Genomic DNA, 25924 nt, shown 5'->3' on the forward strand with positions numbered 1-25924 from the left:
AGCGAGGGTTAGAAATCATAGGTAAAGCCCTTGGCACGTAACCTAGTTCTTGGAAGGCTCTGAAAACTGGGAGTTGTGATGCTGTTATTATCATTATTATTATTATTATTATTACTATTTTTGTTTTGTTTTGTTTTTTGAGACAGAGTATTGCTCTTGTCCCCTAGGCTGGAGTGCAATGGCGAGATCTTGGCTCACTGCAACCTCCGCCTCCTGGGTTCAAGCGATTCTCCTGCCTCAGCCTCCCGAGTAGCTGGGATTACAGGCGCCCACCACCACGCCCGGCTAATTTTTGTATTTTTGGTAGAGATGGGGTTTCACCATGTTGGCCAGGCTGGTCTCGAACTCCCGACCTCAGGTGATCCGTCCGCCTCAGCCTCCCAAAATGCTGGGATTACAGGCGTGAGCCACCACACCCAGCCTTATTATTATTTTTGAGACAGAGTCTCACTTTGTTGCCCAGGCTGGAGTGCAGTGGTACAACCTGGCTCCCTGCAACCTCCACCTCCTGGGTTCAAGCAGTTCTGCTTCAGCCTCCCAAGTAGCTAGGATTACAGGCATGCGCCACCACACCCGGCTAATTTTTGTATTTAGTAGCGGTGGCGTTTCACCATGTTGGCCAGGCTGATCTTGAACTCTTGATCTCAGGTGATCTGCCTACCTTGGCTTCCCAAAGTGCTGGGATTACTGCCATGAGCCACCATGGCCAGCCGATGCTGTTATTGTTTAAAGTAGTCTTCAAAAACCTGTTTTTCATGGCATTGTATTATCAAATGAAATGATGATGCAAAGGTTAAAAAAAATAGTAAAGGAATGTACTATTTATGTGGGGGAAAAACTGTTACCAGGTTGCAATTGAAACATTATCTGGGGAAAAAAAAAAAAACTAGAAAACCTGTGTTGTGGTGGACTAAGTATAAACGCTTAGCAGGTTTCCATTCTGCTACAAAGCAGCTTCATACTGGATCAGTTAGAAAAAACATACTTTTAAAATTTAAACTTTATTGAAGTGTAATATACATGGCTAAAAATTACTTATCATAAGCAGACAACTCGGTGCATTTCCAGAATGTAGACACACTCTTGCAGCCTGCAGGAAATGAGGCAGAACCATTACCAAGCCCCTCCGGAAGCACCGTAAGCCTCACCTTCCCTCAAGTCCCAGGAAAGCCCCTTTCTCCTGAGAGTAGTCACTGTCTTCACCTCTGTCACCACAGATGATTTCCCCCTGCATTCCAGTTTGTTTTACATGAATATGGCTGTGATTTACATACGTCGTTTTATGTGGCAGGAACTGTGTGTTCATTTTCCCTCATCCTCTTCCTCTGCAGTCCTGCTCCACTGAGGATTCTGCCAGAGAATGACACCCTAATGTGCTAAGGCATCCATTTGTGTAGTTGAGTTAATTTCTTCTGTGCCTCTAGGATGGTAGTCATCATATACTGTCCTTGAGAGAATTGAGAAAATAGATAGTGAAGATACTTTCAGTGGATTTAATTCTCTCAGAGAATTCCAAGAAAGGCTGGGAGCCTTAGCTTTTCTGGCTTTTACCATTGACCCACTCTTGTAGATTCCAGGAGATGACCTCTGTTATCTTATCTGGCTTTTCTAATTGTTCTCTGTGAGAATGTTGGTTTGCTGCAAGCCACTCCAGCCCACCAGGAAGTGGAAATCCAGCAAACATGTTTTCACCACATAGCCAAGCTCCTAAGAAAATAAGGGAAATTCCCAGGGGCCCAAAAAAGGGAAGAAGGAGCTGAAACTCCAGTGGGCAAAGAACAGGGAAGCCAGGGCTGCCCTGTGGCGTTGCAGAAACTTGAAGCCCAGAGTCCTGGGTTTTTGTTTGTTTTCATTATTTATTTATTTATTTATTTATTTATTTATTTTTGAGACAGAGTCTCACTCTGTCACCCAGGCTGGAGTGCCATGGCACAATCTTGGCTCGCTGCAACCTCTGCTTCCTGGGTTCAAGCGATTCTCCTGCCTCAGCCTCCTGAGTAGCTGGGATTACAGGCATATGCCACCATGCCCAGCTATTTTTTTTTGCATTTTTAGTAGAGACGGGGTTTCACCTTTTTGGCCAGGCTGGTCTTGAACTCCTGACCTCAAGTGATCCACCTGCCTCGGCCTCCCAGAGTGCTGGGATTGCAGGTGTGAGCCACCACTCCCGGCTGAGTCCTGGGTTTTTAACAGATGTTGAGGGGAAACAGGGACCATAGCCTTAGGCCTGAGCAGGGAGGTGAATTGGAACTGTGTCCCTCTGCTTCTCAGCCCATAATCTAGGACTGTCAAAAAGCTATGTTCCTTGAATGCAAGAGTGGGCAGGAAAGGAAATCCTGCTGGTGATAGTACAGTGTGGTGTAGTTCTGTGGGGGAGGAGTTTGGTTTATGCTGTTTCTGCCGAAGACCTGCTCCACATCCCGTCCTCATAGGCCTTTGGTGTTTGCCATTAGACTACCCGTGATGTCCAGGAAACCCCAAATCTGGAAATAAAAAGTTACCCTTCACACAAAGAATCAAACTGCAAACTTATGGAAGGTGTTGCAATTTAGCCAAATCTCAATATAAAGCTCAGTTGTTACACAGCATACCGTGTGTTTGTGGAAGCCCTGTTTTAGAAGTATTCACTGACACCATTGTTCTGTTGGCCCTGCAGTGTACTGACTTAGTTGAGATTGGAGTCACGATGTTGAGACAGCATCAAGCAGGTCGGGTAGGCGTCTGCCCATGTGATTCAGTCTCACCAAACCTTAGGATTATCCTGTATCCAAAAGCCTCTGTCTCCATGTCACTAATTCCTATTCCTGGGATTCCTCTTGCATAAGGCTTTGTTCCCTGAAAACCCATCATCTACTGTATCATTTTTAGGTGAAAATTCACCTTTTTAAATAATGGAATTATAGCTTAGCTTCATTATTTATCCTGCCAGTGGGAGGAGCCAGGTACACACAAATTAATAAGAGGATTTATATAAATGAGTGTATTCTTGGAACAACTTCAGCCACTCCTTTTCTTCCTCCCCACCCCCCAGCATGTTTTGAGTGCCTACTAGATGCCAGCCATTGTACTATCAGGAAGGATATGGGGATGACGAAAACATGGTTCCTCCTGCCCTGGAATTCACATTTCAGCCAACCACTGAGTTTGCTCCTAGAACCCATCCCAATGCATTGGAGTGAATTTGAATCCATTGAATACTTCCTTCTGCAGAAACTGTTGATATCTTTTGGATTTCCGATGAGTTGTCTTCAGCTTTTGGAGAAAGACATGTTACCACAGCTGTGTATGTTACTGAGCATATGGAAACATTGGCTGGCTAGCAGGAAATGAGACATCATAGTTTTTCTTTTCTTTTCTTTCTTTCTTTTTTTTTTTTTTTTTTTTTTTTGAGACAGAGTCTTGATCTGTTGCTTAAGCTGGATTGCAGTGGCATGATCTCGGCTCACTGCAACCTCCACCTCCCAGGTTCAAGCAATTCTCCTGGCTCAGCCTCCCAAGTAGCTGGGATTACAGGTGCCTGCCACCATGTCCGGCTAACTTTTTGTATTTTTAGTAGAGACAGGGTTTCGCCATGTTGGCCAGTGTGGTCTCAAACTCCTGACCTCAGTTGATCCACCCACCTCAGTCTCCCAAAGTGCTGAGATTACACGCTTGAGCCACCGCGCCCAGCCTGATATCACAGTTTTTAAAGCAAATAAATAGGTTAAATAATCAGAAGCTTTTTTCTATATAACTAATATATGGAATTTTTTTTTCCATATAACTTTTTTCCATATAACTAATTCCACCACTACAAATTTCTTTAGGATGACGTGAGGCATAAAGTTCATCTGAACACCTTTGGCTTCTTCAAGGATGGGTACATGGTGGTGAATGTCAGTAGCCTCTCACTGAATGAGCCTGAAGACAAGGATGTGACTGTAAGTACCTGTTAATGAGATCCAAGGGTTTACTCTTTTTTTTTTTTTTTTTTTGAGACTGAGCCTTGCTCTGTTACCCAGGCTGGAGTGCAGTGGCGCAATCTCGGCTCACTGCAACCTCTGCCTCCCGGGTTCAAGCAGTTCTGTGCCTCAGCCTCCCAAGTAGCTGGGATTACAGGTGCCCACCACCATGACCGACTAATTTTTGTATTTTTAGTAGAGACGGGGTTCCACCATCTTGGCCACGCTGGTCTTGAACTCCTGACCTCGTGATCCACCTGCACTCGGCCTCCCAAAGTGCTTTTATTACAGGTGTGAGCCACCGTGCCCAGCCCAGGGGTTTACTCTTTTAGCTTAGGTGAGAGTCACCTTCCAACCTCAGTGCTTAAATATAAAATACCAGAATATGGAGATAATTACGCTTGTGAGTAGCAAATTATATATCAGGCATCAAATAATTTCTTTTAACACTTAAAATGTAATTCTGTAATAATTCTAGTAATTAGTGACTTGACTTGAGTGATTTTACTTAGTCTTTTTACAAAATGAATGCTAGGAAAACTGAGAGGAAACCATGTTAGAAGTACCACTTTTTCTGCTTTTTGAGTAAGAAAAGTATGGACAATTGTGTAGATATTTACTTATACTCTTTTTACTCCCCATTAGATTGGATTTAGCCTAGACCGTACAAAGAATGATGGCTTTTCTTCTTACCTGGTGAGTATTAAATGTGTGACCTGTTTCATCTCTTCACTTGAGCCCAGGCCATTGAACGGGAACACCCTACTTCTTGCAGTGCCATTTTCATTTTTTTTTTGGAGTACAGTGACACAATCATAGCTCACTGCAACTTTGACCTCCCAGGCTTAAGTGATCCTCCTGCCTCAGTCCCCTGAGTAGCTGGGACTACCAGCATGTGCCACCACGCCTGCCTAATTTTTGTATTTTTAATAGAGACAGGGTTTCACATTTTCTTGGCCGTGTCTCGAACTCCTGGACTCAAGTGATCCACCCACCGTGGCCTCCCAAAGTGCTAGAATTGCAGGCGTGAACCACCACACCTGGCCACGGCGCCGTTTTCTTGAGGCGGTGGCTTCTTTGACTTCCAAGCATTTTTGAGAACCCACAATTGGTTTACTATTTTTTTTTTTTAGACAGAGTCTCACTCTTGTTGCCGAGGCTGGAGTGCAATGGTGCGATCTCAGCTCACTGCAACCTCCGCCTTCCTGGTTCAGGTGATTCTCCTGCCTCATGCTCCTAAGTAGCTGGGATTACAGGCGGCCTGCCACCACACCTGGCTAATTTTTGTATTTTTAGCAGAGATGGAGTTTCACCATGTTGGCCAGGATGGTCTTGATCTCTGACCTTGTGATCCACCCGCCTCGGCCTCCCAAAGTGCTGGAATTACAGGCGTGAGCCACCACGCCCACTGGTTTACTACTTTGAATGGAATTTGAGCCACTCATTTGCTATGTTCCTGAACACTTTCTGTTCTTGTTCTAGTGTGAATGAATAAGATGATGTACAATTGACTCTTCCTTTCTCAGGATGAAGATGTGAATTACTGTATTTTAAAGAAACAGTCTGTCTCTGTCACCCTTCTAATCCTAGACATCTCCAGAAGTGAGTAAGTAATTCTAAAGTTCCTTCAGTTCAGTCCTAGAGTAGAATCGGGAAGAATTTAGTAGTATGCTAACATTCCTTGGGTGTCTGCCATGTGCCAAAGATGGTGCTGAGTGCCAGAGATTCAAGACAAGTCTAGGGAGACAGAGGGCCTGTTCTGGATGGGAGAGACAGAACGGCAGTACACGTGATCATAGCCAAACAGAAGTGGAAGGGAAGAAGAACTCATGAATTGTAGAAAGGAAGGAGAGGCTTCAGATAAGTGTTGGCCCAAGCAGCTTTCTAGTGAGTAACCTTTTACCAGATGAATAAGAAAAGCGTTCTAGGCAGAGGGCATAGTCTATGCAAAGGCAGAGTGGAAACAAGACTGGGTCCAAATAATGGCTTCTGCCACTCATCAGCCCTGTGACTCCGGGCCTCAGTGTCCTTACCTACTTCATGATGATAGTATCTGCCTCATGAGATCGTTGGTGAGGATTTCTGGCAATTCAGCCTCTTTAAAAATGTTGAACTTCGATGAATTATCAGACTTTGTGTTTTGGTTTTTTTTTTTTTTTTTTTTTTGAGATGGAGTCTCACTCTGTCGCCCAGGCTGGAGTGCAGTGGTGTGATCCCAGCTCACTGCAAGCTCCGCCTCCCGGGTTCACGCCATTGTCCTGCCTCAGCCTCCAGAGTAGCTGGGACTACAGGCACCCGCCGCTGTGCCTGGCTAATTTTTTTTTGTATTTTTAGTAGAGACGGGGTTTCACCATGTTTGCCAGGATGATCTCGATCTCCTGACCTAGTGATCCGCCCGCCTCGGCCTCCCAAAGTGCTGGGATTACACGTGTGAGCCACCACGCCCGGCCAGACTGTGTGTTTTTAAGTTCAGCATACTTCCACCTGCCTACTTTGTAATTGCTGAGGGAGCCTTTAAGGTAGGAATCATGTGCTCCGACCTGCCTGTAAAGTAGACTCCTGGCAGCCCAGAAGAGGATGGATTTGAGATGAACAAGATTGGAGGTAAGAAGACTAATGAATGATTTTCTAAAAAAAAAAAAATTGCTTTGTCATAAAACCATCGTAGACCCTAATTTTTAAAATATTCTCCGTGATAACCTCTGTTTTCATTTAAGAAAATTGATCTGACAGTCTCCTGTATTAGTTAGGCTACTTTTGGCAGCAAGCAACAAGAGATTTGACTTAGACTCTGGCATGAATAGTGAAGACATTGATTACCTCACCTATGTGCAGTGGGGCAGGCGAGAGACAAGCCTGCAGTGGCTTACTGATGTTAGGGACTCTGGTGCATTTCATCTCTCTGCTCTGCCATCCTGGGTGTTAGCTTCTTCCTCAGGCAGGTTTCCCAGCCATCACAAGGTGGCTCTGCTCTGTCTTTCATATCCAGCCAAGGGACAGAAAGCAGACTCCTCCCCCAGTTAGAATGAGAAGTGCTTGAATGTGCCAGCTTAGGTTGGGCATCCACTCAGGCATGGGAACTGTCACTGGCCCCTCCTGGGTGGGATGGGGTAAACAAAAGTGGGTCTCATGAGAAGGGGGAAGGGTGGAAATGGATATTAGATAGGCAGCTAACATTGCCACTGCCCTCTCGTGCTTCCCTGGATTTCACTTTATTTATTTATTTTTTGAGACAGGGTCTCGCTCTGTGGCCCAGGCTGAAGTGCAGTGGCACGATCTTGGCTCATTGCATCCTCCACCTCCCAGGTTCAAGCGATTCTCCTGCCTTAGCCTCCAAGTAGCTGGGATTACAGGCGCGTGCCAACAGGCCCGGCCAATTTTTTTTTGTAATTTTAGTAGAGACAGGGTTTCGCCATGTTGGCCAGGCTGTTCTTGAACTCCTGACCTCAAGTGACCTGCCTCAGCCTCCCAAAGTGCTGAGATTATAGACGTGAGCCACCATGCCCAGCCTGGATTTCACTCTGAAGTCTTACTGATGCTTTACGTTTTGTCTGTTTCGCTTGTGCACCAATTTGCTGAGCATTTTCACGATACTTAAGGAAAAAGATGTACCTCAGAATTGTGTGGTTGCTAAGATCTTAGGTTTAAGAGAGACTGCCTGGATCGTCATCCAGCTACTTCCTAGCTTGGTGCCCTTGGGCAAGTTATTTAACTTTTCTGAGCCTCGGTTTCGGTATCTGTAGAATGTGGGTAATAGAATCTGCATTGTAGAACATCATAAGGACTGCATGAGCTTGGCACAGGGCCTGCATGCAGCATGCTCAGTGGCCAGGAGCACTGCTTTGACCTTTTTTCCTTCTGTCTTATTTGAATGTAGGGTGAGAATAAAGTCTCCACCAGAAGCTGGTACCCAGTTACCAAAGATCGTCTTCAGCAGGGATGAGAAAGTCCTTGGTCAGAGCCAGGAGCCTAATGTTAACCCTGTTTCAGCAGGCAACCAGACTCAGAAGACACAAGGTAAACCGTAAGGTGGAAACTGGCTTTCAGTTTTCACTACCTGCTTTGTAGAAGCTTTTTTGTTCCTAAGTAAAAGTGAAACATGATCTGTTGTCGTCTTAGCATTATATTTTGGAAGTTACACAAAAATGCATAAATGTTAAAGAAAAATGTGGAAAATCTGAAGCAGATGGAAAAACAACAGTCATTTCTCCTTATTCCCAGTGTTAGAATTTTAGTAATTTATGTTTTCTTTTAAGCTTATTTCATAAGTCTAGAACGTTTGATTTCTAAAATTCAGTGATGCTTATAATTATATATGCATACCTGATTAATTTTTAGCCCGTGTCATACCTATCATATATCCGTTGGGCGGATACTGTTATTTCCTCAACCTTTCCCCTTAAGGAGACACATTTCCATTTTTGTGTGATTATGAATATTGCTGCAGTGGACTTCTTTACTCATAGAACTCTCTTCATATAGTCCTGTTCTTTTTTTTTTTTTTTTTTTTTTTTTTTTTTTTGAGACGGAGACTCGCTCTGTCGCCCAGGCTGGAGTGCAGTGGCGTGATCTCAGCTCACTGCAAGCTCTGCCTCCCGGGTTCACGCCATTCTCCTGCCTCAGCCTCCCGAGTAGCTGGGACTACAGGCGCCCGCCACCGCGCCCGGCTAGTTTTTTGTATTTTTAGTAGAGACGGGGTTTCACCGTGTTAGCCAGGAGGGTCTCGATCTCCTGACCTCGTGATCTGCCCGCCTCGGCCTCCCAAAGTGCTGGGATTACAGGCTTGAGCCACCGCGCCCGGCAGTCCTGTTCTTTATGATGGTTTTCAGAATTGCAGTTTCTAGTTCAAAAGATATGAACGCTTTTGAGAATATTGGTAGATATTTTTAAATTCCTTTCCAGGTGAGTTGTGTGGATTTATATTCTAATCAGAAATATGCAGGAATAGTGGACACGTTATCATGTCCTAGCCACGATGGGATATTTTCTTTTCAAAAAAAAAAAAAAATCCTGAAATGAAAGGCAAAAAAGGTATTCCTGTTTATTTATTTTTACTCTTATTACAGCTGTACTTTTTCTCCATGTGTTGATTAACCAATTTATATTCACCTTTTTTTATTAACTGTCAGGTTCATCTGATGATTCATGTGAGCTCTTTTTTTTTTTTTTTTTTTTTTTTGAGACAGAGTCTCGCTCTGTCGCCCAGGCTGGAGTGCAGTGGCACGATCTCGGCTCACTGCAAGCTCCGCCTCCCAGGTTCACGCCATTCTCCTGCCTCAGCCTCCCAAGTAGCTGGGACTACAGGCGCCTGCCACTTCGCCCGGCTAGTTTTTTCTATTTTTTTTTTTTTTTTTTTAGTAGAGACAGGGTTTCACCGTGTTAGCCAGGATGGTATGTGAGCTCTTTAAAGATAATTTATGGTCAGGTGCAGTGGCTCACACCTGTAATCCCAGCACTTTGGGAGGCCTAAGTGGGAGGATCGCTTGAGGCTAGGAGTTTGGTACCAGCCTGAGCAACATAGCAAGGCCCTGTCTCTGCAAAAATAAAAATAAAAAAATTAGCCATGTGTGGTGGCGTGTCCTGTAGTCACAACTCCTCAGGAGACTGAGACAGGAGGATTGCTTGAACGTGACTGGTCTAAGAGACATTGAACCGTGATGCACTGCAGCCTGGATGACAGAACAAGACCCTGTCTCTGAAATAAATACATACATACTTACTGCTTATACAATGTTTTTCTCAAAAGAGGCTGGGCTTGGTGGCTCATGCCTGTAATCCCAGTACTTTGGGAGGCCAAGGTGGGCAGATTACTTGAGGTCAGGAGTTCAAGACCAGCCTGGCCAACATGGTGAAACTCCATCTCTGCTAAAAATACAAAAATTAGGCTGGGCGTGGTGGCTCACATCTGTAATCCCAGCACTTTCAGAGGCCGAAGTGGGCGGATCACAAGGTCAGGAGATTTAGACCATCCTGGTCAACATGGTGAAACCCATCTCTACTAAAAATACAAAAAAATTAGCTGGGCGTGGTGGCACGTGCCTGTTATCCCAGCTACTCAGGAGGCTGAGGCAGGAGAATCGCTTGGACCAGGGAGACAGAGGTTGCAGTGAGCTGAGATCGCGCCACTGCACTCCAGCCTGGCGACAGAGTGAGGCTCTGTCTCAAAAAAAAAAAAAAAAAAAAAAAAATTAGCCAGACGTGGTGGCATGCGCCTGTAGTCCCAACTATTAGGGAGGCTGAGGCAAGAGAATTTCTTGAACCCAGGAGACAGAGGCTGCAGTGGGCCAAGATTGCGCCACTGCACTCCAGCCTAGGTGACAGAGTGAGAGCCTGTCTCAAAAACAACCACCACCACCGAAAACAACAACAACAACAACAACAAAAAACAAAAAAAGAAGAGGTTGAATTGTCTAATTGGCTCACAGTTCTGCAGCCTATACAAAGCATGGCACCGGAATCTATTCCTGGTGAGGGCCTCAGGAAGCTTCCAATAATGGCAGAAGGCAAGAGGGAGCAGGCAGGTCACATGGTGAGAACAGGAGCAAGAGGGAGTGGGGAGGTGCCACACTCTTTTAAACAACCAGATCATGCCTGAACTTGGAGCAAGAACTCACTCATTACCACAAGGAGGGCACCAAGCCATTCATGAGGGATATGCCCTCGTGACTCAGATATCTCACCCTAGGACTCACATCCAACACTGGGGATTACCTTTCCACATGAGATTTGGAGGGGACAAACATCCAAACTATGTCACTCAGTCTGTCCAACTTGACTGCAGTTAAAAGCCATACAGAAAGGCTGCATTTGTGCGATGGTGTAGGTTAATGCCTGTGCACCATCTCCTTCTTGTCTAGGTTCTTTGTGCTCATATCACCGTTCTCTGGGAAGAGAATATTCTTTTCTTTCTTTTTATTCTCTTCCTGCGGGGAGCTTGAAGTCCATTCTTTCCCACAAAGAATATCTTTTTTTTTTTGTTTTGAGACGGAGTCTCACTCTGTCGCCCAGGCTGGAGTGCAGTGGCGCGATCTTGGCTCACTGCAAGCTCCACCTCCTGGGTTCACACCATTCTCCTGCCTCAGCCTCCCGAGTAGCTGGGACTACAGGCGCCCGCCACCGTGCAGATCTCCTGACCTCATGATCCGCCCACCTCAGCCTCCCAACGTGCTGGGATTACAGGCGTGAGCCACTGCGCCCAGCCCAAGAATATCTTAAGTGAAAACAAGAGATAGATGCCCACTCTGTTCCATGAAAGAAGCCATTAGCAATCTTCTTGCTGTAGGGAAGAAAGTATCATTATGCTAATATTACTTGCTATTAACTTTTTCAAGTGTGTAAATGTATCTCATGTTTTTCTTTTTGAGATGGAGTCTCGCTCTGTCACCCAGGCTGGAGTGCAGTGGTATGATCTCAGCTCACTGCAACCTACACCTTCTGGGTTCAAGGGATTCTCCTGTGTCAGCCTCCCGAGTAGCTGGGATTACAGGCATGCACCACCACACCTGGCTAATTTTTGTATTTTTAGTGGAGATGGGGGTTCACCATGTTGGCCAGGCTGGTCTCAAGCTCCTGACCTCAGGTGATCCAACTGCCTCGGCCTCCCAAAGTGCTGGGATTACAGGCGTGAGCCACCTCTCCTGGCCTTTTTCTTAAAAATTATGTTTTCAAATGTGATTACTTAGAAAATTAGGAAAGGCATTCCATGTGGCCTCTCTGGCAATAACATATGCTAGAATATCCAGAAATGAATTCTGTTGTTACTATTATCAGTTACTAGATACCATTTATAATATAACAGGGTCTGATTTGCTGCCTCAACAGTACAATAATTATGTTTTGGGACCTGAGGAAATGGCAGTCCCCAAGATTATTTTGTTTAATTATTTGATATTAGACAAGCTGGAGTCTCATAAAATGATACTGTAATATATATATGTATCTGTAAGTTGAGTCATGCAGTGCTCTCTTTTGAATGTTTCTGCTTCTAGATGGTGGAAAGTCTAAAAGAAGTACAGTGGATTCAAAGGTAAGAACTAACCACCCTTTTGTGCTCAGCTTTCCTGGATATGTGTGTACGTGTGTGTTGTATGCGTGTGTGTGTGTATTGATATATATACATGCATGCATGCACAGACACATACATAAACAGTCGTCCCTTGGTGTCCACAGGGGATTGGTTACAGGAACCCTAGTGAGTATCAAAATCAGTGGATGCTCATGTCTCTTATATAAAATGGCATAGTACTTACACATAACCTACACACATCCTTCTGTGTACTTTAAGTCATCTCTGGAGTACTCATGATACCTAATACAATGTAAACACTGTGTAAATAGTTGTGACACTGTGTTGGTTTTTTATTTGTGTTATTTATTACTATTACTTTTTAATCTTACTGTAAAAAATACTTTTGGTTGGCAGTTGGTTCAATCTGCAGATGTAGAACCTGCAATACAGAGATCTTATATGTATGTGAGTGTGTGTATATATGTATATATATGTATGTGTATATCTGTATATATGTATATATACACACACATATACACACACACACACGTCTCATCTACAGGGGCCAGATGCAGTGGTTCATGCCGTAATCCCAGCACATTGGGAGGCTGAGGTCAGGGGATCACAGCACTTTGGGAGGCTGAGGTCAGGAGTTCGAGACCAGCCTGGCCAACATGGTGAAACCCTGTCTCTACTAAAAATACAAAAATTAGCTGGGCTTGGTGGTGCATTCTTGTAATCCCAGCTACTTGGGAGACTGAGGAAGGAGAATCACTTGAACCGGGGAGGCAGAGGCTGCAGTGAGCCAAGATCGCGCTACTGCACTTCAGCCTGGGTGACAGAGTGAGACTGTCTCAAAAAAAGTTTAAAAAAATAAAAACAAAAAAAAATCTACGGGGAACTGTCTCCCATTTTGGGGGAGAGCATTGACATACTGAAACAATTTCAAAGGAAAATTGATTCCTGGCTAGGCATGGTGGCTTGTGCCTGTAATCCCAGCACTTTGGGAGGCTGAGGTGGGTGGATTGATTGAACCCAGGAGTTCAAGACCAGCCTGGGTTACATGGTGAAACCTTGTCTCTACAAAAAAATAGAGAATTAGTGGGTGTGGTGGTATGCGCCTGTGGTCCCAGCTGCTCTGGAGGCTGAGGTGGAAGGATCGCCTGAATCTGGGAGGCTGAGGCTACAGTGAGCTATGATTGTGCCACTTCACCGTAGCCTGGGTGACAGAGTGAGACCTTGTCTCAAAAAAAAAAAAAAAAAAAAAAAAAAAGAAAAGGAGGAAGGGAGGGAGGAAGGAAGGAGAAAATTGGTTTCTAAGTTGCACATCTCTTACATGATATAGGATGGGGTAGTCAGGGAAGGAAGATACCAAACCATCAGAAAAGCCCTCTGGTAGGAACTGTCACCGGGGCTGAGTTTGGAGTTTGTTCAGGGAAGAGGAAGACAAGCAAGGGGAGGAAGAATGCCATACACAAAGACTGGATGATGACAGATGCTGAACACTGGCTCATTTGAAGTGAAACACACATATTTGGGAGCAGAGAGAGATCTTAGATAATATAGGGCCAGGCAATAGAGGGAATTGATGGGCAGGCAATGGGAAGCCATCCTGAGTTGCTGATTGGGAAAGACTGTGTTTGTTAAAGATCGTAATTCTGGAAGTGATGTGAAGGGTAGCCTTGGGGAAGGAGAAAGGGTTATTTGAAGGACCAGGAAGGACACGGTTGTGAGAATACCGTGTTTCGGTTGTTTCGGGTGATGAGGATGTGGACTAGAGCAGAGCCTTGGACAGTAAATGACTGGGAAGCCAGTTAGGGTGATGGGAGGGAAAGAGAGGAGCAGAGGAGTGGGTGGTAGAAATAGCAGAAGTGGAAAAACTGGGAAAGTTTTGGTTTGTGATATCTTGATTTCTCCTTGAGGGGGACATCTAAATGGTGATGTTTGGTCTTAACAGCTTTGTTGAAGTATAATTGACCTAAAATAAACTGTACATATGTAAAGCAGCAATCTGATAACTCTGACTTATCATCAATCAAGATAGTGAAATATCCATCACCCCAAAAATTTCTTCTGCCTTTTTGTAAGCCCCCTGTCCCCAAGCAATCACTGATCTGTCACTATAGTATAGATTAGATTTCTAGAACTTTATATAACTGAATTATGCAGCACTCTTTTCTGTCTTATATTCAGCATAATTACTTTGAGTTCATACACATTGTTGCATGTATCATTTCTTTTCATTGCTCAGTTTTACTATATATATGGCAATATTTTGATTTCTTTTCTTTTCTTTTTTCTTTTTTTGCTTTGGGGAACGGAGTCTCGCTCTACCACCCAGGCTGGAGTGCAGTGGCACGATCTCATCCTCTGCCTCCCAGGTTCAAGCAATTCTCCTGCTTCAGCCTCCTGAGTAGCTGGGATTATAGACACGTATCACCATGCCCGGCTGATTTGTGTATTTTTAGTAGAGATGGGATTTCACCTTGTTGGCCAGGCTAGTCTTGAACTCCTGACCTCAAGTGATCTGCCCATCTCGGCCTCCCAGCGTGTTGGGATTACAGGCTTGAGCCACTGCGCCTGGCCAATATTTTGATCATTTGATGTCAGGAGTGGAATTCAGGGGATGTGACAGGGCGTGGCCTGGGTCAGCACCCTTAGTCTGGCTGAAGCTTCAAGGGTAGACAAGCTGTCTAGCCGAAAGATTCAAGGCAGGGGGCAGAGGTAGGGGTTCGTGCAGAGGCAGAAGAAACAGGTGAAGAACAACTACCATTCTCTGTGAAAGCAGATTTCAGACATCTTGAAAGGATAGTCATTTTTATTTTCAGAGAGCTTTTGAAGGTGGGCAGATTTAGAGTTTAAGAAACTTGTTGTTTAATAAATTACTTTTAATTAGCACACTTTGTATGCCAGTGCCATCCTAAAACATACTGTTATGTCTTTTTAGGCCATGGGAGAGAAATCCTTTTCTGTTCATAATAATGGTGGGGCAGTATCATTTCAGGTATGTATGCTCTTTGTGTAAAGCCTCCTAGAATTTCTCTCTACTATGTAAAAGGGTAATTTTTTTTTTAGAGGAATTTTGAATTTAGGAATAACAACTTAGGTATGCCCTGTATCAGTCACTTAAATGTAATAGCTGTCTCTTTAACAAACCCACAAGGTGGTTATTGTTACCCATCTACTTATCAAATCGTGAGTCTCTGAGAGTGAATAACTTTGTGACTATCTATTGTAGGTGACAGGGTACAGTTTCCAACCCAGTCCTACTTGGCTCTTCCCGTGACCCCTTTGCCCTGACCCCATGCTACCTCCCATTCAAAGTGTGCCAGAAGCATAGTACCCCATGCCTGAAAGGACCATTGGTGACGATTTACGGTGATGTTGTAATTTTAGAGATGATTTCACCCAGACTCAGAGGCTTTGAGTGACCTGCTCAAGTGTCACAGTTATTAATTGCCCATGAGTGTTTAGGGGCAGCATAATAACATACGTATGGGAGCAAGATATTGGACTGGGCCTCAAAACCCACTTACTAGTTGGGTGATACTGGACAACTCACTTCATTTCTTTTTGTTTTTTGAGACAAGGTCTTACTCTGTTGCCCAAGCTGGAGTGCAGTGATATAATCATGGCTCACTGCAGCCTCAACCTTCCAGGCTCAAGTGATCCTCCTGCCTCAGCCTCCCAAGTAGCTGAGACTACAGGCATAGACCACCATGCCTGGCTAATTTTTAAATTTTTTGTAGAGATGAGGTCTTGCTCTGTTGTCCAGGCTGGTCTCAAACTCCTGGGATCAAGCATTCCTCTTGCCTGGGCCTCCCACAGTGCTGAGATTACGGATGTGAGCCACCTTGCCTGGTCTCACTTACTTTCTGAACCTCACTGTTAATCATCTAAAAATGAAAAATGGCAGGGCGTGGTGGCTCACGTCTGTTATCCCAGCACTTTGGGAGACTAAGGTAGGTGGATTGCTTGAGCCCAGGAGTTTTGAGACCAGCCTGGGCAATATGGTGAAACCTCATCTCTACAAAAAATGCAAAAATTAGTCAGGCATGGTGGTAGATGCTTATAGTCCCAGCTACTAGGGAGGCTGAGGTGGGAGGATCACTTGAGCCCAGGAGTTAAAGACTCCTTGGAAATATGGTGAAACTTCATCTCTTAAAAAAACATACAAAAATTAGCCAGGTGTGGTGGCATGTGCCTGTAGTCCCAGCTACTAGGGAGGCTGAGGGAGGATTACTTGAGCCTGGGAGGTCTAGGTCACACAGTGAACCTCTAGCATGCCACTGCACTGTAGCCTGGGTGACAGAGTGAGACCCTGTCTCAAAAAAACGACAAAAAAAATGCGTACAGTGAAATGCACAGGTCTTGTCTTAAGTGTACAGTTTGTTCAGTTCTGACAAATGCGTATATACCTGTGGAATTCACTGTCTCGAGATTTCTGTGTTTCCATCTTCTGAGAAAGTCCCTCTATCCCCACAAGTACTGTTCTGATTTCTTTTTCCCTACATCATTTTGCCTGTTCAACAATTTTTGTATGTTGTTTAAGCTTAGTCACCATCGTTTTCGTCGCTATCCATATTAATAGCTAACAGTTATTGAGAACTTGCAGGATGCTCGTTTGCTCAGAACCCTCCAACAGCTTTCCATCTGTCTTGGAATAAAGCCCAAGTCTTCCCACTGGTCTGCAAGGCCCATGTGGTCTAGTCCCTGTTGTCTCTCTGACCTCAGCTCCTGTTTTTCACACAGTTCTCTCACACAAGCCGCCTTGCTCTTTCTTAGACAGGTCAGGCTTTAGGCTCTTCTTTTGCTGTTCCCACAGGCAGGAATGCTGTCTCTCAGAATTCCACACGTTTTTTCTGGAATGTCACCTTCTCAACAAAGCTTCTCTTGATTGCAGCTCACTCCTGTTTCCCTTATTGTGCTCTGTCTTTCCTTAGCATTATCTCTTTCAACATGCTATATACTGTACTTAGTTACGTTTATTGCCTGTCTCCCCCTCTACAGAAGGTACCTTAAGGGCAGGGGTTTTCTCTCTCTTGTTATGGATGTATATGAAACTCCTAATCTTGGCCTTGGCCTTGGCCTATATTTATAGAGACTAATAAACCAATGCCAGGCATTGTGCTAAGTGCTTCTGTGTCATTATCTCAGTTAATCCTCTCAACAACTCTGTGAAGTCAATATTAATTTTTTCTCTTGTACTGATGAGGAACTGAGGCTCAGAGAGGTCACATAACTTGCCCCAAGCAGGGGATTCAGATCCACGTTTGTTTGAATCCAAGGCCCATGTGTTTAACCACTTTGCCTTTTACTGCCTCCTTGAGAAAATACAAAAGTTACTTTTGTCTATTCCTTCTCTCACTTCAAAATGCTTATTAATAAAATGAGTTTTTAAAATGTTTTTCAGGCCGGGCATGGTGTCTCATGCCTGTAATCCCAGCACTTTGGGATCATGAGGTCAGTAGTTTGAGACCAGCCTGGCCAACATAGTGAAACCCTGTCTCTACTAAAAATAAATAAATAAATACAAAAAATTAGCTGGGTGGTGGTGGTGGGCCCCTGTAATCCCAGCTACTTGGGAGGCTGAGGCAGGAGAATCGCTTGAACCTGGGAGGTGGAGGTTGCAGTGAGCCGAGATCGTGCCACTGCATTCTAGCCCAGGCGACAGTCCGAGACTCCGTCTCAAGACAAAACAAAAAAAAAAAAGTTTTTCAAATGCTCCCCCCTTTTTTAATCACAAAGGAAAGTGTTACAGGATGCACACATGTGTCCGGCACCAGTGCTTTGTGTCGGGCGAGCATCCAAGCACAGCAGTCTGCATGGTGATTAGCAGCTCGTGCTCAAACAGCCTGTCCGCAGGGTTCTTGGGATGCGTGGAGCAGGCAGTGCATGGGTACTTTGCTTTTCTCTGGCTTTCCCCACCTTGGAAAGAAGTCATCATGATTTCTCACTGTTCTACCCAGTGTCTCCCGGTCTTGGATGGTGCAGTCCACTCTGAGCTCTTCTGCTTCATTCATGGCATAGGGATAGTGGTTTATCTACCTAAATACAGGAAGGGGACTCTAAGGGTTTATTCCAACCCTACAGTTGACATTTTTGTTTTGTTTTTGTTTCTAAGGGTCAGGTGCCTACTCTGATCAACCATGGTGATTCTACTGATTTTTTAAAATTATATCTTTTAAACTTTTATGTCATTTTTAGACTTCCCCTGAATCTTTAAAAATAGAAGTTGTCCATGTGTTTAGAAAGGTTTTCTTATTGTGGCTATAGCTCAGGGGATTAAAATACACATTCACAATTGAGTTTGGCACATAGTTTAACAGATTAATAATTCCAGCTCATGTGTTCTTGGTCTTTTTATTTTTGCCAGATGTCTTTTTTTCCCCATTTTTTAAAGTTGTGAGGTACAGTATACATGCAGAAGAGTGTAAAGTACTTATATTGAGTTTAACATGTAACTATGAACAGTCACCTTTATGATCCAGCACCCAGGACAAGAAATAGAGCAGTTCCAGCACCTGTGAAACCTTATGTCTCCCTCGCAGTCCTTCCCAACTCTAGAGTAGCCCCTGTCATGAAAAATGCTACCATAGTCACTTCCTAGCTTTTCTTTGTAGTTTAATGGTTATATATATGTAGCCCTAAAAATGTATTTCAGGGGTATTTCTTTTTATTGGTAGAACTCATGGCTGAAGTAAAATTTTCTTAGGCTTGACCAAGAAGTCATGTTCTCTAAGTCTGTCTGTCTGTCTTTTGGTTTACATTAAACTTCATTTAAACTCATGAAATGTATGAAGAACAGAAAACTGTCTAAATCTACAAAATGTAGCCTTCATTATTGTCCTCTAAAACCATAGTTGTAAATTTTGATGAGGAAATATTGATTGGTTTTCAAGTATAAGATGAGCCTCCTTTTTAAAGAGTATTTTATATAAAGAGCAAAATAATACATTAGCTTGAAGACGAGATAACTACATCTTAGGTTATCTTTGAAGACTTCTGCAAAGACCATCACAAATGGCTATATCTGTGATAGAACAGGCATAGTAAAATGTTCATTGTAGAAGCGAGGTTGTGGCTATGTAGCTTTCACTCTACAATTGTCAGCTGTTCTGTATACTTGAAAACTGTTGTAACGAAATATTGGAAGGGAATCATAGAATGAGAAAATATCTCTTTAAACTCTGCCATGGGAGAGTCGATAATTTAAGCAGTCTTTATTTCCTTCCATCCATTAATATTCATAATTTATTTCTAAGGTTTAAAAATATAGCTGAGTAGAATTTGAAGGAAAAAGTAAACAACACTTTAAAAGAAAAAATAAAATTATATATATATACACACACAGCTGAGGATTTGGGTACCTCTAAATGTTTTCTTCTTCACTTTCAGTTTTTCTTTAACATCAGCACTGATGACCAAGAAGGCCTTTACAGTCTTTATTTTCACAAATGCCTTGGAAAAGAATTGCCAAGTGACAAGTTTTCATTCAGCCTTGATGTGAGTACTGTTTGGAGACTGTTCTACGTGGATTTTGTCAGCATAAAATGCAAGATTTATTTCTGTATAAGGTTAGATTTTAAGAACACTTAAGAAAAGATTGTGGACAGACACACATCCTTGCCACTGTGCGGGATACTTCAGCAGAGGATTCATAGGAAAATACACAGCAATTAGGATGTGTCTGCACTTCAACCTGTGCATTAAGAATGTGGTTGTTTTGGCCAGGCATGGTGGCTCATGCCTGTAATCCCAGCACTTTGGGAGCCTAAAGTGGGCAGATCACCTGAGTCCAAGAGTTTGACACCAGCGTGGGCAACATGGCAAAACCCTCTCTCTACAAAAAATATGAAAAATTAGCCAGGCGTGGTGGTGCACATCTTTAGTCCCAGCTACTCAGGAGGATGAGGTGGGAGGATCTCTTGAGCCCAGGAGGCAGAGGTTACAGTAAACCGAGATTGCATCACTGTACTCCAGCCTGGGCAAAAGGGTGCGACCCTGTCTCAAATTAAAAAAAAAAAAAAGGGGGGTGGTTGTTTGCTGGTACTCACTTTTTTTTTTTTTTCAGATGGAGTTTCATTCTTGTTGCCCAGGCTGGAGTGCAATGGCATGATCTTGCCTCACCGCAACCTCCACTTCCTGGGTTCAAGCAATTCTCCTTCCTCAGTCTCCCAAGTAGCCGGGATTACAGGCACCTGTCACAATGCCTGGCTAATATTTTTTCTTTTCGAGACAGAGTCTTGCTCTGTCACCTAGGTTAGAGTGCAGTGGTACAATCTTGGCTCACTGCAACCTCCGCTTCCTGGGTTCAAGCGATTGTCCTTTCTCAGCCTCCTGAGTAGCTGGCGTGCCACCACACCCAGCTAATTTTTGTATTTTTAGTAGAGACAGGGTTTCACCATGTTGGCCAGGCTGGTCTTGAACTCCTAACCTTGTGATCTGCTCGCCTTGGCCTCCCAAAGTGCTGGGATTACAGGTGTGAGCCACTGCGCCCAGCCCTAATTTTTTTTGTATTTTTAATAGAGACGGGATTTCACCATGTTGGCCAGGCTGGTGGTGAACTCTTGATCTCAGGTGATCCTGATCCACCTGCCTCAACCTCCCAAAGTGCTGAGATTATGGGCGTAAGCCACCATGTCCAGCTGCTGGTACTTACTTTCTTAAGCTTAAGTGAAACAGCTGAGATTCCAAATTGCTGAATAAGGGATGATATGTACCTGAAAAGTAAAAATTAATTTCATGCTGGTTTCAGATTGAGATCACAGAGAAGAATCCTGACAGCTACCTCTCAGCAGGAGAAATTCCTCTCCCCAAATTATACATCTCAATGGCCTTTTTCTTCTTTCTTTCTGGGACCATCTGGATTCATATCCTTCGAAAACGACGGTAAATTATTACTTCCTTGAGCCCTTCAACTTAAGAGTGTGTTGAGATTTGAATAATTTCACTGTTTGCTGGCTTCTGAACCTGGAGGCAGTTGGTGCTAAGCAGTGTTGTTCCTTTCAAAGGGCATCTACCCGGAAACAGTATGAAGACTGTGCGGTGGCGTTGTGGTGTGGGAGCCCTTTGCGTGCGTTGGTGTCTGCTCACTTCCTGCTGTTTTGTTTAAAAAGTAAATCTAAATTTTTTTTTTTTTTTTTTTTTTTTTTTGAGACATAGTCTTGCTCTGTCTCCCAGGCTGGAGTGCAATGGCATGATCTCAGCTCACTGCAAACTCTACCTCCCGGGTTCATGCCATTCTCCCACCTAAGCCTCCCGAGTAGCTGGGACTACAGGTGCCTGCCACCATGCCCGGCTAATTTTGTTTTTGTATTTTTAGTAGAGGTGGGGTTTCACCGTGTTAGTCAGGATGGTCTCGATCTCCTGATCTCATGATCTGTCCACCTGGGCCTCCCAAAGTCTTGGGATTACAGGCATGAACCACCACGCATGGCCCTAAATATTTTTAATAGTATGCAAGCAGAATAGACTGTATAAGCTAAGTGTTTCCATGGTGGAGATCCCACAGTCCAGGACTGAGAGTAAACACATGGGTCTCATTCAGGGACTGTTGCTTCTGGAGAGGAAGTTAGTGACGATGAGCACTGCCTGGCGAGAGCATGGAATTACTGCTTAGAACTGAAGGTCTTGGCTCAAAGCTGCGCCAGGATAGATTCTCTGCATTGACTTCCAGATGCTTGTCACTGGACAAAACCTCTTCAAAGCCCATCTGCCTGGGTTTTAGCCTTTTTTTCTGAAACCCCTGAGGCTTTAACTTCCTGTACTTGGTTCTTGAGGGGAGCAGCTGCATGTGCGTGAATTCTTTCTCCCTCCAAGACAATTGAAAACAAAATATTCACTTAGGGAATTGTGTAAAGTGTTTATTATAATGCTCATAAACTGAGTAAATGATGGTATCCGAATATGCTATTATAATATGGATTGATTTAAATTCATAGAATAATTAAACACCCTGAAATACCTCTTTCTCTGGAGCACTGGGGTGGAAATTGAGACTTCTTTAGTCCCTGGTAGCTTGATTGTCTTCTAATGAACATGCTCAGAGTCTGGTATATTAGACTCTGGCTGGGTTCACTTGCTGGTACCTATTTGTTGTGATATCCTGTACACCCACCAGATAGAAAGAGTTTCTTGTTTACTTGGGAAGGACCTACATAATCATGGTTGGACTAGATTTTCAAGGAGCAATTACTAAGAAAGAATCCTGTGGGCTGGGCGTGGTGGCTCACACCTGTAATCCCAGTGCTTTGGGAAGCCAAGGCAGGAGGATCACTTGAGTCTGTGAGTTTGAGACCAGCTTGGGCAACATAGCAAGACCCCCCCCTTTTTTTTTTCTTCGAGATGGAGTCTCACTGTCTCCTCTAGCCCCCAGGCTGGAGTGCAGTGCGTAATCTTGACTCACTGCAACCTCCACCTCTGGGTTCAAGTAATTATTGTGCTTCAGCCTCCAAAGTAGGTGGAATTACAGGCATGTGCCAACACACTCAGCCAATTCTTATATTTTTAGTAGAGATGGGGTTTCACCATGTTGACCAGGCTGGTCTTGAACTGCTGACCTCGGGTGATTCACCTGGCTCAGTCTCCCAAAGTGCTAGGATTACAGGCATGAGCCACCATACCTGGCCCAGCAAGACCCCATTTCTACAAACAAATTTAAAAATTATCCAGTCGTGGACTGGGAGCGGCAGCTAATGCCTGTAATCCCAGCACTTTGGGAGGCTGAGGCGGGGGGATCTTGAGGTCAGGAGATTGAGACCATACTGGCTAACACAGTGAAACCCCGTCTCTATTAAAAATACAAAAAATTAGCCGGGCATGGTGGTGGGTGCCTATAGTCCCAGCTACTCAGGAGGCTGAGGCAGGAGAATGGTGTGAACCCAGGAGGTGGAGCTTGCAGTGAGCTGAGATTGTGCCACTGCACAAAATAAAAAAATAAAAAAAAAAAAAAAGTTATCCAGTTGGCCGGGCGCGGTGGCTCACGCCTGTAATCCCAGCACTTTGAGAGGCTGAGGCGGGTGGGTCACGAGGTCAGGAGATCGAGACCATCCTGGCTAACACGGTGAAACCCCGTCTCTACTAAAAATGCAAAAAATTAGCCGGGTGTGGCGGCGGGCGCCTGTAGTCCCAGCTACTTGGGAGGCTGAGGCAGGAGAATGGCGTGAACCCGGGAGGCGGAGCTTGCAGTGATCCAAGATCACGCCACTGCACTGCAGCCTGGGCGACTGAGTGAGACTCTGTCTCACAAAAAAAAAAAAGTTATCCAGTTATGGTGGTGCACACCTGTAGTGCTCACTACTTGGGAGGCTGAGGTGGGAGGATTGCTTGAGCCCAAGGGTTGGAGGCTGCAGTGAGCTATGTTTGTACCACTGCATTCCAGCTTGGGACACAGTAAGATTCTGTCTCTAAGAAAGACAGAGAGAGGCAGATGGAAGGAGGGAAAGTTATAAAAATTTAGGCCATAAACGTTTTTGGGTGTGTTTTGTTTTGTTTTGTTTTGTTTTTGAGACACAGTCTTGTCTGTCGCCCAGGCTGGAGTATAGTGGCAAGATCTCAGCTCACCGCAATCTCTGTCCCTCAGGTTCAAGCAATTCTCTTGCCTCAACCTCCCGAGTAGCTGGGATTACAGGTGCCCGCCACCATGCATGGCTAATTTTTGCATTTTTAGTAGAGACGAGGTTTTGCCATGTTGGCCAGGCTGGTCTTGAACTCCTGACCTCAGGTGATCCACCTGCCATGGCCTCCCAAAGTGCTGGGATTACAGGCGTGAGCCACTGCGCCCGACCTCAGTTTTTTTTTTTTTTTTTTTTTTTTTTTAAAGAACTACTTTTTTGCCTTTACTGGAAAAGTAAGAACTAGGAGTCAGACCTGATTTCAGGTGTGAACTTGGACAGTGACTGCCTGTGTACCTTGCTTCACTCTAAATCTCTTTTTTCTTGGCTATGAAACTGGGACAGTAATAGTTAATTACTCTGCCTTCCTGTAAGAGTCTGGGATTCTTAGATTTGTTCTGTGATTCCCCCTAAGATAATGTGTATGAGAGGGCTTTCCAAATCAGGGTGCCATCTAAATATGAGGATTTTTTTTTTTTTTTTTTTTTGAGACAGAGTCTTGCTCCGTTGCCCAGGCTGGAGTGCAGTGGCCGGATCTCAGCTCACTGCAAGTTCCGCCTCCCAGGTTTATGCCATTCTCCTGCCTCAGCCTCCTGAGTAGCTGGGACTACAGGCGCCCACCACCTCACCCGGCTAGTTTTTTGTATATTTTAGTAGAGACGGGGTTTCACACTGTTAGCCAGGATGGTCTCGATCTCCTGACCTTGTGATCCGCCCATCTCGGCCTCCCCAAATATGAGGTATTTATAAAATAGTTTAGTAGCCAGGGATTCAGTGGTGTTTTAATTTCCTTTAGTTATTGGTGGCAATAGTCATTGTCACTGGTTCACTTATACCAAATTGTGGTAACAGTTTTATTTTATTTTTTTTGAAACAGAGTCTCGCTCTGTCACCAGGCTGGAGTGCAGTGGCGCAATCTTGGCTCACTGCAACCTCTGTCTTCCAGGTTCAGGTGATTCTTCTGCCTCAGCCTCCCAAGTAGCTGGGACTACAGGTGTCTGCCACCATGCCCGGCTAATTTTTGTGTTTTTAGTAGAGACAGAGTTTCACCATGTTGACCAGGATGGTCTTGATCTCCTTACCTCATGATCCACCCGCCTCAACCTCCCAGTATGTTGGGATTACCCACCACGTCCAGGCCGTAGTAACAGTTTTCAATCTGTGGTTAAATGAGGCTGACCTGTTGTGTACAATTCTCACCTCTAATTTTTGTTGGAGTATAGTGTGGTCTCATTTAAGTCCTGCCCATGTTTTCCCGGGAGTCTTAGAGTCAGTTCTGATAGGCTGGAAACCCACATGATATAAAGGCATATGACCAAGGCCGCCAGGCACATTTCACTGGCCCCTGAAAGCTGGAAGCAACTGAGAGATCTTTGCCTAATTTATTGAGGCCCGGAGAGGGGAAACGAGAGCCAGTGTCACCCAACAGAGCTGGGACTGGAACCCGGGTCTGCTTGCTAGTATGTATCAGGCCCCTCCCAACTTCGAGTGTAGGGAGAACTAGTATTTGAGCCGAGGTCAGTGAGGCTTGTTCTTTCCATCACATCTCTGCCCCATCGTAGATGTTCTAACCATGGACTGCAAGTCAAGGTTGCCAGAATGTGTGAATGAGCACAGCTCTTTGTGGTGGGTGGTTTTACACTCTGGGTAAATCTCGTTGGCATTCAGTAGTTCCAGACTATTCTGGCCTTGACTTCCCTTTTGACCTTCAAATAGGTGGACACTGGAACAGGAAAGTACCAAGGGGGAAATGAGCCCAGAAACTGACATCCCTTTGTGGCACACTCTCATTCTCACTCGGTGCCAGGCCCCTCTCCTGCTGTATTGTTCCCCTTCATTTCCTGTCACCTTTCCCACTTCTTCCTAGCTGTGGAGAACTGCTCAAATGTGTTGCATATACATTTTTGGACTTTCTTTTTTTTTTTTTTTTTTTTTTTGAGACCTAGTCTCACTCCGTGCCCCAGGCTGGAGTGCAGTAGCGCAATCTCGGCTCACTGCAATCTCCGCCTCCTGGGTTCAAGCAATTCTCCTGCCTCAGCCTCCCGAGTAGCTGGGCTTACAGGTGCATGCCACCATGCCTGGCTAATTTTTGTATTTTTAGTAGAGATGGGGTTTCGCCATCTTGGCCAGGCTGGTCTAGAACTCCTGACTTCAGGTGATCCGCCTCCCAAAGTGCTGGGATTACAGGTATGAGCCACTGCGCCTGGCCTTATTTTTGGATAGTTCTATATTCTTATATTATTGGTGTTGCATTTATTTTACATAAATGTAAAATGCATTTATATTTACATAAATGTAAAATACATTTATATTTACATAAATACATTTGTGTATATGTATTTATGTAAATGTATTGTAAA

The 25924-nt window shown here is 44.4% G+C and overlaps 1 protein-coding gene across 4 annotated transcripts in view; it reads left to right on the forward strand.

Annotated features, from left to right (window-relative positions):
• GPR107 (G protein-coupled receptor 107) overlaps positions 1 to 25924 on the forward strand; it is an 84954-nt gene that overhangs the window by 15317 nt on the left and 43713 nt on the right. For 3 of the 4 annotated variants that reach the window (XM_030920304.1, XM_010360943.2, XM_010360941.2), the window contains exons 2-9: positions 3807 to 3920; positions 4587 to 4637; positions 5468 to 5547; positions 7819 to 7958; positions 11930 to 11967; positions 14897 to 14953; positions 19348 to 19455; positions 20708 to 20841. In XM_030920304.1, coding sequence (XP_030776164.1) covers positions 3807 to 3920; positions 4587 to 4637; positions 5468 to 5547; positions 7819 to 7958; positions 11930 to 11967; positions 14897 to 14953; positions 19348 to 19455; positions 20708 to 20841 — 722 coding nt within the window. The remainder of the gene's footprint in view (positions 1 to 3806; positions 3921 to 4586; positions 4638 to 5467; positions 5548 to 7818; positions 7959 to 11929; positions 11968 to 14896; positions 14954 to 19347; positions 19456 to 20707; positions 20842 to 25924) is intronic. The other variant, XM_010360942.1, reaches the window with a different exon arrangement.

The sequence above is a fragment of the Rhinopithecus roxellana genome, chromosome 16, assembly GCF_007565055.1.
Source record: "Rhinopithecus roxellana isolate Shanxi Qingling chromosome 16, ASM756505v1, whole genome shotgun sequence".
Classification (NCBI taxonomy): domain Eukaryota; kingdom Metazoa; phylum Chordata; class Mammalia; order Primates; family Cercopithecidae; genus Rhinopithecus; species Rhinopithecus roxellana.